This window comes from Brachyhypopomus gauderio, chromosome 8 (assembly GCF_052324685.1).
Source record: "Brachyhypopomus gauderio isolate BG-103 chromosome 8, BGAUD_0.2, whole genome shotgun sequence".
Lineage (NCBI taxonomy): Eukaryota > Metazoa > Chordata > Actinopteri > Gymnotiformes > Hypopomidae > Brachyhypopomus > Brachyhypopomus gauderio.
This window is the reverse complement of record NC_135218.1, coordinates 16,730,818-16,745,947: the sequence shown is the minus strand read 5'-3', so window position 1 is coordinate 16,745,947 and position 15,130 is coordinate 16,730,818. Positions and strand designations below refer to the sequence as shown.

General features: G+C 44.4%; 3 protein-coding genes across 6 annotated transcripts; 1 reads left to right on the top strand and 2 right to left on the bottom strand.

Moving 5' to 3' along the window:
* Positions 1-33: 33 nt before the first annotated feature.
* Positions 34-3,120, bottom strand: ttc4 (tetratricopeptide repeat domain 4). Its single transcript, XM_077014979.1, has 10 exons — positions 2,893-3,120; positions 2,694-2,811; positions 2,432-2,593; positions 2,010-2,087; positions 1,725-1,849; positions 1,343-1,429; positions 1,020-1,264; positions 837-921; positions 615-697; positions 34-509 (listed from the first exon to the last, which is right to left on the bottom strand). Exons 1-10 carry the CDS (start codon positions 3,001-3,003, stop codon positions 407-409), a joined length of 1,197 nt encoding a protein of 398 aa, XP_076871094.1. The 5' UTR covers positions 3,004-3,120; the 3' UTR covers positions 34-406.
* A 141-nt stretch (positions 3,121-3,261) lies between these two features.
* pars2 (prolyl-tRNA synthetase 2, mitochondrial) lies at positions 3,262-7,377 on the bottom strand. Of its 3 annotated transcripts, none has more exons than XM_077014978.1 (3): positions 7,071-7,377; positions 5,690-6,267; positions 3,262-4,375 (listed from the first exon to the last, which is right to left on the bottom strand). In XM_077014978.1, exons 2-3 carry the CDS (start codon positions 6,239-6,241, stop codon positions 3,494-3,496), a joined length of 1,434 nt encoding a protein of 477 aa, XP_076871093.1. In that variant the 5' UTR covers positions 6,242-6,267; positions 7,071-7,377; the 3' UTR covers positions 3,262-3,493. The 3 variants fall into 3 exon arrangements, with proteins under 3 accessions (XP_076871093.1, XP_076871092.1, XP_076871090.1); XM_077014977.1 differs by lacking the exon at positions 7,071-7,377 and adding an exon at positions 6,582-6,754; XM_077014975.1 differs by lacking the exon at positions 7,071-7,377 and adding an exon at positions 6,431-6,753 and having other exon boundaries at positions 3,263-4,375.
* dnai4 (dynein axonemal intermediate chain 4) lies at positions 6,790-12,594 on the top strand. Of its 2 annotated transcripts, XM_077014972.1 has the most exons (17): positions 6,790-6,926; positions 7,076-7,241; positions 7,332-7,513; positions 7,662-7,774; positions 7,983-8,139; positions 8,405-8,544; positions 8,798-8,977; positions 9,126-9,311; positions 9,546-9,700; positions 9,852-9,938; positions 10,067-10,218; positions 10,815-10,972; positions 11,251-11,369; positions 11,473-11,571; positions 11,804-12,030; positions 12,107-12,260; positions 12,337-12,594. In XM_077014972.1, exons 1-17 carry the CDS (start codon positions 6,877-6,879, stop codon positions 12,385-12,387), a joined length of 2,376 nt encoding a protein of 791 aa, XP_076871087.1. In that variant the 5' UTR covers positions 6,790-6,876; the 3' UTR covers positions 12,388-12,594. The 2 variants fall into 2 exon arrangements, with proteins under 2 accessions (XP_076871087.1, XP_076871088.1); XM_077014973.1 differs by lacking the exons at positions 12,107-12,260; positions 12,337-12,594 and having other exon boundaries at positions 11,844-12,006.
* Positions 12,595-15,130: the final 2,536 nt, after the last annotated feature.

Sequence of the window (15,130 nt, the reverse complement as noted above, 5' to 3'; positions counted from 1 at the left end):
CCACAGGATACAAAATGTGGAGCAAAGCATCAATATCTTGTGAAAGGACTTTATTTGAAAACTGTTTATTATTTGATCCATGTCAGTGTTATGATTCGAGTCAGGTGAACCGATTTTGTGTTTTATAAAACGACACAGCTTTGCAACCTGGAAGCTCCCACAGAACTACTGTGAATAAAATATGGTGTTTGAACTCCAGTAAACGGTCATGGTGTCTTCCTGTAAACATGCCTTGTCTGATGCCTTGTCAAAGTCTCTTAGGAAGGGCCATTTTACCCAGTGCTGCTGTGAAGGTGTTTCCACCACACTGTTTCAACACAGTGGCTTCAAAAGCAGATCTACACGTAGCAAACTCCATTATGACTGGAGCTGAGACGATGGTTAGTACACTCACTTCTTCAGTGCTTCACTTTGGTCTATGAACTTTCTTGCTGGATAAAAACTGCTTACAAAATGGAGACCCTTTTACCATCACAATGAAGCTGGGTGTTCCTGCCTTCACAGAGCAACTAAAAGAAGAAAACACAGCAATAAGACAAGCACTTGCTATACTGCATTAAACACAGCTATCCAATCTGTGAGCGTGTAAGGGAGAAAGACTTCAGTGTGAATACCATGGGAGTTGAAGGACCTTCAGGAGTGATGTTCCCACATCCACTTCATAAAGATGCTCTGTCTCCTGGTCTTCAAAGAACACCTATAACGATACGCCAAAGATGACCGTGTAGATGAGTCAAGAATGTAAAGGAAATAAGTCTTGAAGTATTGGAAAGTTGATGTGCCCTGCATGTTCACACTGGAAACATTTTTAGGCTTAGCAAGATCTCTAGACTCACCTGAAGATGTTGTGGGTGATATTTTCTTTCTGTGTCCCAGGGAGGCAATTCTTCTCCAAACATGACTGCCAAATGATCTATGAAGCTGAACAGCAGGAAATAGAAATATTGCAATATTTCATATTATAACCTCCACACACATCAGACGCACCAAATCCGACCATGCTGTGTTCAGGTACACACGTCGAGTTTTCACAGAACGCTGAGATCAAGTCAGTCTGGCTATGCTCAGGGTACAGGAACAGTACTGGCCAGTGGAGGGCGCCCTGCTCATCCAGGTACACTTGCGCTCCTGTGGCCTCCTGGGAGCTGAGCCCGTCCAGACGCAGCTCTGCCATGGCGGTTGTGGATCCATCATCATCCCCATCCTCCTCACTTTCGGATCCCCGACGCTGAGGTGGTTGCTGCAGGAGCCGAACACCTCGGTCCTGGGGCAAATAACACGTGGAGCAGTTTGAACATTTGGAATACATATTGAATAATGTAATAGCTCGCTTTACTCTTACCTTAATAGCAGCTAGTAAGGCTTCCCTCTCATTCTGATTCTTCTTCTCTTTAGCTTTAGATTTTCTTGCATCTCTCTCTGCTGCCCTCTAAAGCACACGGACAACACATGAATAGGCATCTTACTGAACAAGAGTTCCAGTATGAAAACATTGTGTAAAATGAAGATATATTAATAAAACTCAAAGTGGTTTGTGTGTGACACACATTAATTTGATAAATCATTTATCACAGAATAAAGCAAAGCTGGTAATATGAATGGTGAGTGCTAATTTGTATATGCAGCTATGATCTGGATTAAGGTTATGTATGCTGGTCTTAGTCTTCTGTTTGTGTGCTGTGATCTGGTTTATGGTTCTATGTGCTGGTCTTAGCTGTGTCTACCCTCTGTTTGTCTGCTGTGGTTCGGAGCTCCAGCAGTTTCTTGTCAGTGGGCAGAACCTTCAGGCCCTCATCACACCACTGTAACGCATCTTCATAATTACGCATCTCCATACAACACTGGGCCCCTTCACACACACACACACACACACACAAACACACATGCAGCTTACAGACTGGTGACTGACATATCTTGCACAAATCTGTAATCATTCCTAAAATGGGTAGTGTATTTCATGTTAATGCACTTTTTCACAATCCAAAACAGCATAATATGGAGTCATTTACCCCTGATGATGGCTTTTAAATGGGCAGGTTTCACTTTCCTTGCACAGGTGGCATCATTCAAAGCAGAGCGCATATTTCCTACCAAAAGAGGAAACATCCAAACTATAACAAATTCATCTAACAAGTACAATACACAAGCTACACTGGATCTACTTGTGCACTTATTACAGTGTTTGACACTCAATTTTATTAACATTGTGGCTGAGCAGTCATAAAAGCATTTGACTGCCAGTTGTACCATGTATCATTATGTATGTTACAAATTAAGCCTAGATCTGACTTTTATTTGGACACCAAGATTATGATGCGTTTTGAGTGCTTAAATTTAATGCCTCACATGACTTATCCAAAGAAATGTTAAGTGTTTAAACTGGGTTAGATCGGATCTTTAAGTGTTTAAATTGGATGGGTGAAATTAATACCTAGATGGAAATGGGCAGCGGCTCGATTAGTAAGAAGAATGACATTGAGGTCCGAGTCAGGGCAGTTCATTTTCAGCCCTGCTGTGTAGGACACGATTGCTTTCTTGTAGTTCTTTTCCTTAAAGTAATCATTGCCCTCATCCTTTAGACTCTTGGCTTGCTCTGTGGGAATACAGGTGGCATTAGTACGACGCAGTACTAAACAAGTGACCGCAGTGCTCTTAACTGAATCATCCATCAACAGCAGGTACACTAGTGATACCCTCCGGAGGCCTTTCATCGTCGTGTATAATGGACTGTAGACAGGCAAGGTCGGGGTGCTTCATTGGGTCTATGTCCTCGGGAGCTGTCTTCATGAACATGGGCACCTTATCAAATTCCTGTAACAAAAGAGAACCGCACTTTAACGGGAGGACTAACTAGATCCATCTTTAAGAAACAACAGACCTGGCTGTTCTTACCTCTTCCCAGTTGCTTTCGTTAAATGCATTTTTGTATTTATGCGTCTTAAATTTCTCCATAAATTCGTCCATGCCATCGTCGCTATCCTCTCCTGGAGCCAGTGATGCCATTGTTTTACTTTTTATACAGCAACCGCTGTTTGTTGTATTATAACTCCTTAGGTAGATAGCTAACCGCCTAAAGTGGCATAACGGAATACGTTTGGTAAACACACGTGCACGTTATACTTCCGGACTGTAGCGTCACACGAACGCGCCGCAGCTGCTTACTGCCACCATCTGGCCGGGAGCCGATTATGATGGGTGTATGATGGATACATTGGGTGTTATTAAATAGTATTATTTAATGTACATTTTTATTTAACATGTTTATAGAGTAAAGAACTTCCATAACTTGCATAATTTTAATTCCTCAAACAGAAAACAACAATAATAAACCAAAGAGATTATTATTAAAAGAAGTCTATTTGAAAGATGGGTACAGATAACATAAATCAATACATGACAGACAAATAATTATGTTCACAAACTATCCATGGTAGTTTTGACCAGTACACATATAACTGCAGTTCATTATACAGAAGACGCCAATTCGGTTACGCTAAATTGTCTCCACTCCACTCAAAAGGTCCAGCAGGCCGTCTCGGCTTAGGAACACGGCCTCCCCACGTTGCTGACACACCACCTCAAACACGGGCTCCTCCTCCATGACCTTCTGTCCCACCACCACCACATAGGGGTAGCCCAGCCGGACAGCGTCCTTCAACCGCTTGCCAATGGTCAACTGGGTCCTGTCATCCAGGACCACCTCCCCTTTCAGATGAGGTAAGTGGTTCCCTAGGTGCTGGGCCAGCTCCTCGGCCACGGGGATCCCCTCACTGGCTTTGCTGCCTTTTTTAGGGGGTAGGATACAAACTTGGTAAGGAGCGAGGAGTCCAGGCCACCGGACGGAGTCCTCAGAGGAGAGCACTTCAACGGAGGCGGCGAGGATGCGTGTGACCCCGAGGCCGAAGCAGCCCATCTGTGTCAGCGTGGGCTTGTTCTCAGCGTTGGTAAATGTGGCATTGAATACCTGCGAATACTTTGTGCCGAGGTAGAAGGTGTGTCCCACCTCAATGCCTTTGGACTCAGTCAGGGGTTCTGTGAGACACCGGGGGCAGTCGGTTCTCCCGGCTTCCACAGTTTCCACATTGGCAGAGAAACCACAGTTCCCACACATGAGCAAACGGTCTTCTCCAACCTCGGCTGGCAGGTGAAACTCGTGCGAGAGCGATCCACCGATGGTGCCCGTGTCGGCCTGCACCTGCATCCACCTCAGGCCCAGTCTATGGAGCAGACGCCCATACGCACCGCACACAGACCGATAGGTGTGAAGGGCCGCCTCCTCGCTAACATCAAACGAGTACATGTCCTTCATGTAGAACTCCCGGCCTCGTAGCAGCCCGAACTTCGGCTTCTGCTCATCGCGAAACTTTCGGGTGACCTGCAGATCACACGTCGGAGAATGAAGCGAGAAACCGTTTCTTCAAAACTATTTCATATGAACTGAGCGGGGAGTAGGGTTGCAACGGTATGAGATTTTCACGGTATGATAACCGTCTCAGAAAATACCGCGGTATCACGGTTATCACGGTATCACAGTTAGTTTGTATATTATTAAAAGATACACTGACCCTTAAAGAAATTACAACAAGTTATTTTTGTTCAATTAACTATTTATTGTAGAAACCTGGAACTATTGTATACAAAATGTGTCCTTTAAAAAAATAAGCTGTACACATGTTTATATAAATACTGCAAAATTAGAGAAACCTAAATCATGGATTTCAGTACAATTATTTAAGTTTAAATTATTTAATATCTGATAAACTCAGCCTGGGTCAGTGTCTGATCAACAACTGTTGTAAACGTCCGTTGTACTGCCAAGTTAGAATATAACCAGATACTGCAGAAAGAGAGGATTTATTTCTGACATGACCCTCACAATAGAGATTTATATTTTAAGGCTTTCACACCGAGTCTGGTTTTAACATATCAAAAACAGGTACGTTAGAATTTGAACGCATGTAAATTAATAGCGTCTTTCACATCCAGTGAAAGCAAGGACCATAAAAAGCTAGGTTTATACTTTCACTAGTGACCGTAGCACGCGACTCCGCACAGTTCTTTTGTCTTACGTTAACAAATACGAGCCTCTTGTAATTCCAGGACGAAACATGAGAGAACGTGAAGACGTTAAGATTGCGTTTTGGAAATAAACAACCATTAAATAATGTGATGAAAAAGCGAATTATTTCGAGTATATGTATAAATATTTAACTTAATTAAGTTTAAGGTGCTGGGAAATATTGAAACGGACCTTTAAAGTGACGTACAAGTGTTTTAATTCCACCTTTTAAACGTGTATGAATCCTGCAAACATGACTGTTCATTGCGCTGAGGCGCAGCGCGCGCAAAGTTACAAAATTCGAGAGGTGCACGACCTCGCGAATCGACAGCGCGCGAGACCCTCGCGCACCTGCGGAGCCACCGCGATTACGTCATTTTCGCCACTGATTTTAGTTTAGCTTTTTGTGTTAATGTGTTAAGTCTGATGCACTTTCTGCCATTCTCACTGCTGTGTGCTGAGTAGCTGAACCGGAGCGGAGTTGCGCATGCGCGGGTCAGTTTCTCCGCTGGCTTGCTTTTTACCGGTAATAAGCAAACGCACACGGTATGATAACCGTGCATTTTAATACCGTGGTATACCGTGAAACCGGTTACCGCTGCAACCCTAGCGGGGAGGCGTTCTGAATACCTGATAGAGGAGCAGAGGCAGCTGCCTGTAGGACAGTGTGCTCTGCAGGGCGAGCAGCTCTGTGACGGCCTCTTCGTGCGTGGGCCCCAGGCAGTACTCGGCATTGTGACGGTCACGCAGCCGGAACATCTCCTTGCCCATCAGCGTCCAGCGGCCGCTGCGTCTCCACAGCTCAGCCCCACACAGCGCCGGCATGTCCACCTTCTGCCCGCCGATGCCCTGCATCTCCTGGTCGATGAGCCTCACCAGTTTCTCCATGGAGCGCAGGGCGGAGGGCAGGTAGTGGAAGCAACCGGGGCTGGACAGCTGGAGCAGGCCCGCCTGCAGCATCAGCCTCTGGCTGCGGCACGTCAGGTCCCCGACCTCCTGACCTTCACGGAGATTCGAGGGCTGGAAGATGCGCGACACCAGTGGCACTGGAGTGACAGGACGGGGGGGAGATGAGGGGGCGGGCTGGGACACACAGTGATGGCTCCTTCTACACGCTTTGCTCAGTGATCTGGGCAGTATGGCGTGGAGTTTGTGGATATGGAGATGCATCAGACCCTCCATTTTGGGCAGCTCTGCCCCGGAAAACTCTTAAAAGGAGAGAGGGAGGGAGAGCACAGCCAGTTTAATATTCAACAGCTCACTCACCTTCCACACAACTCTGTCATAAGAGCAGTAACCAACAAGTTAACATATGTAAAGTACATTTATATACATATAAGAAATTTTCATTACGGAAAAAAGTTTTGTTACCCTTATGATACTAATACAGTTCAGTAAGCGAGATGATAAGAGTCAGTGATATTCCACACGTACATATGACAGCCAGCTAAGCTGGAGATAGCTAAGCTAGCGTGCTAGAAAGGGAAAGTAAAGGAAGTAAGTCCACAACGTGTCCTCTTACTAGCTATAAAAACAACTTCGGTTTTATCTGCTCAGGCTACTCTCCGTGCAGGCAGTCTTAAACCTCTGAAAATAATTCACAGCTAGGTAAAAAAGAAATATGCAAAGCTGCACAAGCTAGGGACACATTTCTTCTGAGCACGTTTGACTGTGTGCGGCGCTATGGGGGTGAATGTCGCCTCCTGCAGGTCCGGAGGAGAACCTGTTACCATAGTTACAGCAACCAACGTTCTTTCGGGCGGTTTGGACGTGTGGCCGAAATAATTACAGCAGTTTCATCTTCAGTAGTGTGAAAAATGTCGATAAAAACATCCAAGCAAATAAAGCCTACTTTAAAAGTGACGACGTAAGTTATTTTAACGATAGAATAACATTACATCGTTTTAGTTCTTTGCATTGTAGCTGACTAGCTAACTTAAACACCTTTAAATAACCTTTTTTTGAAGGTTAGGTAGTGAATGTGGTGTGCAGGTCAAATGTTCTCCCTTACATCAGGTCAAGGACGCCGAATCAGTCGACATCTGGACTGCTTCGCGTAAACCAAAGTGTAACAAATACGAGGAGTGTGAACGCCTCTATACGCCGAACGAGCTTCACTTTCTCAGGGGATGGTAAAGTTATTGACAGAGGTTCTGTTCAAACCCACAAACAAACGGTGCAGGTAGTGAACCCATGAACCCAGACTACACTGTACATGGTACTTGTGCAGCCACCGTTAACCAGGCTCACAGGGTTCTGTTTTCTACTTAAGGTCTTCGATCAATCAGGAAAGGATGTCACACCTCAGCCTCTGTACCAGCCCGAACCTGGAGCTTTGCAAACCAAACAAAGTAAAATCTTCACAACCCATGAGTCTTCTGGGAGTACCCTCTCTGACTTCCTGTCCACGGCATACCAAACCACCAATGCAAGCTTTACACCACCATTTACAAGGTATTTTACATTATTTTTTGTAAGCACTTAACAAAAAATCAACCTGCTAGGCATTATTCTGCACACGAGCTCAGATCATTTTTGCCATTGTTGGGTATGCTTATGAAAAGCAGTTCCAGTGAAAGTCAGCATTATTTTTTCATTGCAGGTCTGTATTTGGGAGCAGCTCAGTATCCAGATCGAGTCAGTCTACAATGGAATCCATGAATGATGAAATTGAAGATCCATCTACAAAAAGGGACATATCCCTTAGTCTGTCAGGTTTGCCCCTTTATCTCCCTATAAATATCCAAAAATAAACTTACAAAACTCAGACAAATTTAATCTCTTACTTTAGTCTGAGAGTCAGGACATAGGAGAACGTCCCCTAAACATAGTAAAGCTTATGCCATATAGTCACTGTAAATGCATTTGAATCTACTGGCTCTGTATTTGAAACCTTCTTGGGTCATGCATTTGTTTCACGAAGATGTCCAGGTGCGGCGAGAGGAGATAAAGGAGCAGATAAAGGAGCACATGTTAGACTGCATGGTGGATTGTTACCTCACGGAGACAGAGACCGTCTGGCTGCTGGACATGCCTGCAGTGTCTGTGTCTGTGGACTCCGAGGAGGCTGAAATGGTCAAGTAAGACCTGACATCATCATTCACTGTATTTCTCTGTACAAGTAGAGATTAAAAATGTAGAATAAATGTTCAGTACTATGATGAACAGTTTTATGTATGATGATATTGCATTAGTTGCTTTGCAAGAAGTCTTGCTATCGCTGTGGAACCACTCGGCTGTCCTACTTGGGATTTTTATAGAAATACCCCATCTACCATCTGCTTTTCACAGGAACGCCTTCATTGTCATGTCTCATTTGTCTGTCATTTGCTACCTCGCCTGCAGGGAGAGGAACATGGCCTATCAGGAGCTTTGCAAAAACAGGCATGGCAATGATAGATACATGGAGCGCTCCATGCAGACGTTTAACGGGGCGCCCAAAGCTAAAGAGGTCCAGAGCGATAGCATCTCTATGGTGGAGAAAGGCAAGTAACTTAATGAACTGAATTTTTTTAAAGTCCTTTAACTGCAACTAACTGTATGTTTCCATTTTATACCAGATATATCACATTAATTTAATGTAGTAAGAATGTTTTGCTTATATATTTCCTACACTGTTTGTGTCATTTGTGTGCAATTAAAACTTTTCTTAAGAAGCTCATGTGAAGTTTAGGTTTTGTGGTGATCATCAGTAAACTTTCCACTGACAATTATCATTACACTGAAAACCTCCTGCAGCTACCATGGCCACCAACTGGGACTTGTATGACTCATTTGTGAGTGGCGTAGGGACAGATGGGGCAGATAACGCTGCAGATGGAGTGAGCTCCACCATCCTGGACACCTCCACCCTTCATCACATCCATTCATCTAGAGCTCTTGACAGAACCATGTCTGGAACCAGTGGCTCCAGCACAGGTCATTACTGGAGATCTTTTTTTGTTTTGTTTTGTTATTGTTGTTACAGATATTCACTGATTCAGTGCTGAACCTGATTAATTTAACTGCTGGAGATTATTTCCAATACACAGATAAATTCTCATTTTCATCCACCCTCTGAAAACAGCTAGTACTTCCAGCTCCCGAATAGACATGGAGGCCTTTGTGGTTCAGGTAGAGAGTGAATCTGACCCAGATGAAGTCCTGCACTCCGAGAAGTTCCTGCAGGATCTGCTGGTAATGGAGAGGACTGTTCTGGAGAATATCTACCAGCCCAAACTCGCTGCATACAGACAGCTGCCAATATTGCCAGGTAAAGCATGACTTGATTCTTTTTTTTAACTATACACGCTGAAGTGTGACTTAATAAAAGAATATTCAGTATTTTTCAAACAAATTATTTATTTACCATCAATTACAATGTAATCTTTGTTTATCTTTAGGGTCCCCAAAGACTAGTGTCTTTGATCTTTGTTTAGTGTGCGTCACAGCTGCACTCTCTGTTATTGAATTGTCTTAACCTGAGCTTGTGGTGTTGTCTGTGCAGACCCAGACAGAACGCAGACGGCTGGTGGAGGAGATGAGGGAGAAGGCCAGGACGACGTCTCTCTCAACCCAGCCCTGGAGCGCCTCTGGGCCTTCAACTGTGAGCTTACCATGGGCCACAATGTCAGCACCATGGCCTGGAACAAGAAGAATCCAGTAACTACACCCTACACCCCAGCTATCCAGCTATACCTACATCCATGTCTTCTCATTATTATTATGAGCTACATAATAGTCAATTTCTCCCCAGTGCTTTCCCTCCTAAAATGTGAAGTTGCAGTGTAACTCCTCCTGTGTTCTGCTGTAGGACCTTCTGGCTGTGGGATACGGCCAGTTTGACTTCAAAGATCAGAAATCTGGGCTAGTCTGCTGCTGGTCTTTGAAGAACCCTACTGTATGATTCACACTCATTAATCTTCATCAGTCATAAATAGAGTTAAAGATGTACACCAGTGTATTAAATCAATTTCTTCACAGCTGGTACATTAACAAATTAACTGTGTATGTGTGTGTGTGTTGCAGTGGCCTGAGAAGGTCTTCTACTGCGAGAGTGGTGTGACTGCACTAGATTTTTCATCTTGCAGTCCTAGTCAGTTGGCAGTGGGCATGCATGACGGCAGTATTGCCATCTACAATGTGCAGAGCACAGAGGAAACACCAGTCATTGACAGCAGGTGGCGCTATAAGCATAGATGTATTATTTTTACCTCTCACTTGGCGTGATCAGATCGTGATAAAATCAATGTAATTTGCTAAAAAGATTTTGGCCACTCACGATTCTCATATGAAATGGAGAAATGCCTTGATATGAGAAACAAACGGTTAACATAAGAACGTATGGTTTAGTGTGCTACTTAGCACTAAAATAGATTTATGGATTTATGATGGGAAGACCACAAACTAACAAAATGAGTGAAGTGTAAGAGGTTTCCAGAGACAGTGGATAAACATGTCACAGAGTGTTTCCTACACTTCTACACAGATGTAAATGTCACATGACTAACATGAGTTTTAATCAACATGATGAAACATTTCCAACCAATGACATTCTTGTATCCACTGTTTCCCATGACCTCTAATGCTTCCAGAGGCTGAAGACACGAGAGAGTGTTCACAGTGTCACACAGTAAACACTAACATATCATGGGGTATACCAGTTTAAAAATACTGACCATTATGGTTCCTTGTTAGTCTAGGAACGTAAACAGACCAGTCTTTTAAAGAATGCCTTAATGATACAGGGCTGACCCTGGCCCTCCGTCTCTTACAGTGATTGTGCTCACAAACACACGGGTCCCGTGTGGCAGCTGAGCTGGGTGAACAGCGAGCACGGTCCTGCAGCTCAGGACAAAAGCGAGATGCTAATCTCCGTGTCTGCCGATGGGAGGATCAGCAAGTGGTTTCTTCGTAAAGGCCTCCACAGCATCGGTAAGCGGCAAACGTAAACAGTAAATGTAAACAGTAAGCGTAAACAGTACATTATAAACATGCATGGAAGCTTCTCCAGAATAGTCTTCCAGGGGCCATAGGATGAGGCACTGAATCAGCAGGCTCCCCGTGAAACGTGAACGTTTACGTGACAACGGCTCCGCCGGGCTGCTAGGGCTTCCTGAGTCACATGTGCGACTGGGCAAAACCCAGTTTTGGTTCTTGTCATTCCTTAACAAATAAAATGGTTTGGTTTCATCTGGATGTGTGCGATGTAGATCTGATGAAGCTGAAGAGGACAAGCGGCGTGAGGAAGCACCTGGGAGAGAAGGAGAGGAAGAGTGATGCTCTGATCTCCCGCCACGCACCTGGCCTGTGCTTCCATTTTCACCAGAATGTTAGCATCTCTGCACTGGATCACACTCTTAACACCATCTTACTATTTAGTCATGGAGCCTCTGCTTGTGTTTGTATTGTTGTCATATATTTCTGTGTATCAGGATTCAAATATCTATTTGGTTGGGACAGAAGAGGGTCTGATTCACAAGTGCTCCTGCTCAAACAATGAGCAATTCCTCGAGACCTACACGGCACACAGAGTAGGTTCACACTGTACGCAGAGGTACACCTGTGAGAGGTCAGGACATCCTAGCATTGCATCATGTCCACATGATGTCTGTCTTCAGGAATTTGTTTCTGTTTCCAGGTCTCTATGTCTGTATTTGTCAAATTATCAAAAAAAACCCTTTACCATGATATACCAACTTGTTGCAGCAACCTTTTAAAAGCCTCTTATTGATTAGGAAAACACATTTCTTTTCATCTGCATAGGGTCCCGTGTATAAGATCACATGGTCACCCTTGTGTCCAGATGTGTTTCTGAGCTGCTCCGCTGACTGGACCGTTCAGCTTTGGAAGCAGGATATCTTCACACCTGTTCTGGGCTTCACCTCAACCCACAAGGCCGTGCATGACATAATGTGGTCACCCAGGTGGGCCACCGTGTTTGGTGCAGTCAATGAGGGCAGGCTGGAGATCTGGGACCTGGGAGCCAGCATGTAAGAACCTGGACCTTTCTCTCCAGCTTCATCTCCCCCGGGCTCCTCTTCACTCCTGTCGCTCTTTCCTTCACAGTCTGGATCCAACCATTGTGAGCGTGGCCCGTCCAGGGGTGAAGCCCACCTCTCTTCTGTTTGCCGCCAACACAGACTGTGTCCTGGTTGGCGACAGTGGGGGCCAGGTCAGCGTCTACAAGCTGAAGAATCTCAGAGTGGGAGAAGGCAGAGAGGTGAAGCACCACACGCATCCCCACAACTGTCACGAGGTTCACCGGTGCTCATACATGTCCTTTCCTTTCACGACAGGTGGATACACTGCACAACATTATCAGGTCCTCATTGGCCAGTCAGCTCTGAGGAGGGCGGGGTCGTGTCCCGTGGACCTGCTGGCCGCTAGGATGGACCTGCTCCACTCCATCATCACTGTGACACTAATCTCCATTATTCGTCAGACTCAGTGACTCCAGCTCAGAATAACAATGAGATTTACAGCAGACTGGTCATGTCTAGAAGGGCATTCAGCTTTCTCATAAAAGGGAAATAAACGTATTTTCCAAACAGTTACACCTGCCAAAAACTGTCCTCACTGACAGTAGGTCACAGCTGACAGTATGTCTGAACCACCAGGCCTGTACATTTTAAACAGCCACTTACCCTTCCTGAAGTTTTCATGTCCCATTTTTTGAACAACTAGAAACACTTGTTTTTGATTGATCTTCAATCTTTCCTATCTTCCTTATTTTATACATTTTATACAACTTTCTAACAACTAGTTTATTATACAGTTCAAGATTTCAATATTCACAAGTTTAGCATGAATCAAATGGAGAAAATGCAAGTCCACAGTCTTGCGCCAACATAGAAAGAAAGAGTAGAAAACATTTGGACAAATGTCAAACTGTCAAAACAGCTTCCAAATGTAACAGATGAAAGATCTCTCGGGAGTTTGAAGAGGCTGACAGCTGTGCAGAGAGTTAATGCGAACTCTATGAGACCCTGTGATAGATTACAACCCACCCAGTGTCATCAACACCTCATCAGACCTTAGCAAATGGCTGTCATTATGGGAAGAGTTGTAATCCATGACCTGTTTGAGAGATCCATAATCTGGCGCCTCCAGTGCAAAACAAACAGTTTAGTGCTGCAGGGTCTAGTCAGGGCAGCGGTGAGCAAATACAGTTAAGAGTTTTACAAGAATGTCAGTGATTGGAAGAAATGGAGCTCAGATGTACCTTTGTTATACATGCTCACTGTCCAGTTTACTAAAACACCTGCCAAACACCTGTGCTCACCAAACACCTATTCTTATAGGTGCATTTCATACATATACAATTACATACTGTATGCCATATAGGGCCATGTACAATTTGTCAACCACACTACTCACTGGCCACTGGTTCATCATTGGCCAGTTTTTGGCCTGTTAGTGGGATGGTAGTGGTTGTGGCAACAACCACAGCAATGAAACTGACCTTGTTTGGAATGGTGGTGGGTGTGGCTCGCTCACTACAGCGGTGATATTGGCATGGTATTGGCGTGACTCTCCCGCAATGGTGGTAATACTGCTGTGATAGTGGGTGTGGCTTCCTCTCCATGATGTTGATACTGGCATGGTAGTGGGTATGGCTCTGGTATAAGAATATTAGGTACAATGATCACCTTGACATTTTCAAACTGAAAGACTGCAGTGTTGAAAGAGGTCAGAAGTATCTAGCCAACAGATATCCTATGATGAAGAGAAGTGGATATTTAAGAACAATTGCACATGGTAACAGATGGGCTATTACCCTGTACTCGTACAAGGTGTTTCCATTAAATGAAACATGTGGGTACAGTGTGTACTCACAGACCTTAAATATTCACCTCTCTGTGGACTTGCGCTGTTGAAGGACACTAGCTGTGCATTAACAGTAGTAAAGTAAATGTCTGAAAAGCATTATGATTTTTTAAACATGTCCAAACGGTTTGAATCATGCATGTACTTTAGGTATTATATTTCTTTTTTTAAGCACTGGCAGTGAGGTTTGACACATTCTTAGTTTGGGGACATATTAACCACCCCAAGAGAGATGCTGTGATCTTTCACAGCAGGTTATATGGTGATGCTGGTTATTTGCACTCTTTATTTGTGGACCAAATGGATTTAGGGAGCATAATTTGTCGGCCAAATCAGCAAATATCGTCTGTCTGTTTTGGGGGAGAGCTGTGCTGGTCGAGCTATGACTTGATTAGCATTGCATTATAGTGAATATCACTGCAATCGGACCATTAACCTGGAACAGTCAGGAGATATGGCCCTGTCCCAAAAGGATGTCATTTGATTCCATATTGAGGCAGTAAAGCACTTAACTACCTGTCAAGAATGTCCTTTAAAACACACACACACACACGCATCCTGTCATTATCGATAACTGACAATGTAAATCTGCTTGGCTGTAAGGATCACTGTGCTGAGGGTGGGGTTTAAAGTGGAAGTGAATGAGGCAGATGGGTCCATAAGGATGGAGAATCTCTCTATATAAGGAACGCATGCTGTGTTGAACTTTGGTCATCGGCTTCCAGCCCTGAAGACGGTGCTAAAGGGACCGAGTCAAGCGAACGTGCGCTCAGCCACACGGGAAAGTCAGCGATCCAGTATGCGAGCCCCAAGGTCTCCGCTGCTTCTGTGGTCTTACGTGCTGCTGGTGGCTGCCTGCGGTGTGTGGGAGGCGCAGGCGGAGGTCAGGGCGGTGAAGCTCTGTGGTCGCGAGTTCATTCGGGCCGTGGTCTACACCTGCGGAGGCTCCAGGTGGAGGAGGCTGCTCACTCCACAAAATTTACAAGGTGCGTCATTCCACTCTGCACTCCGTGAGAACTTCACCTGTAGTACCCTTTTACAGCCCTTTTAGCTGTACTTACTATATTTACTATAGTTACCATAGGGCTATTTTTAAATAGTTAATTTGTTCCAAATAATCCTAGTTAAAATAATCAAAATATAACTACAAAATAAGTATATATGATTTCTGACATTCCCCTTTTCCTGTGTAAACTGACATCGTAGTATATCTAGGGAGTTAAAGGGAGTCTGCACACTTCAGGCATATTTTTCTAGGGAGTC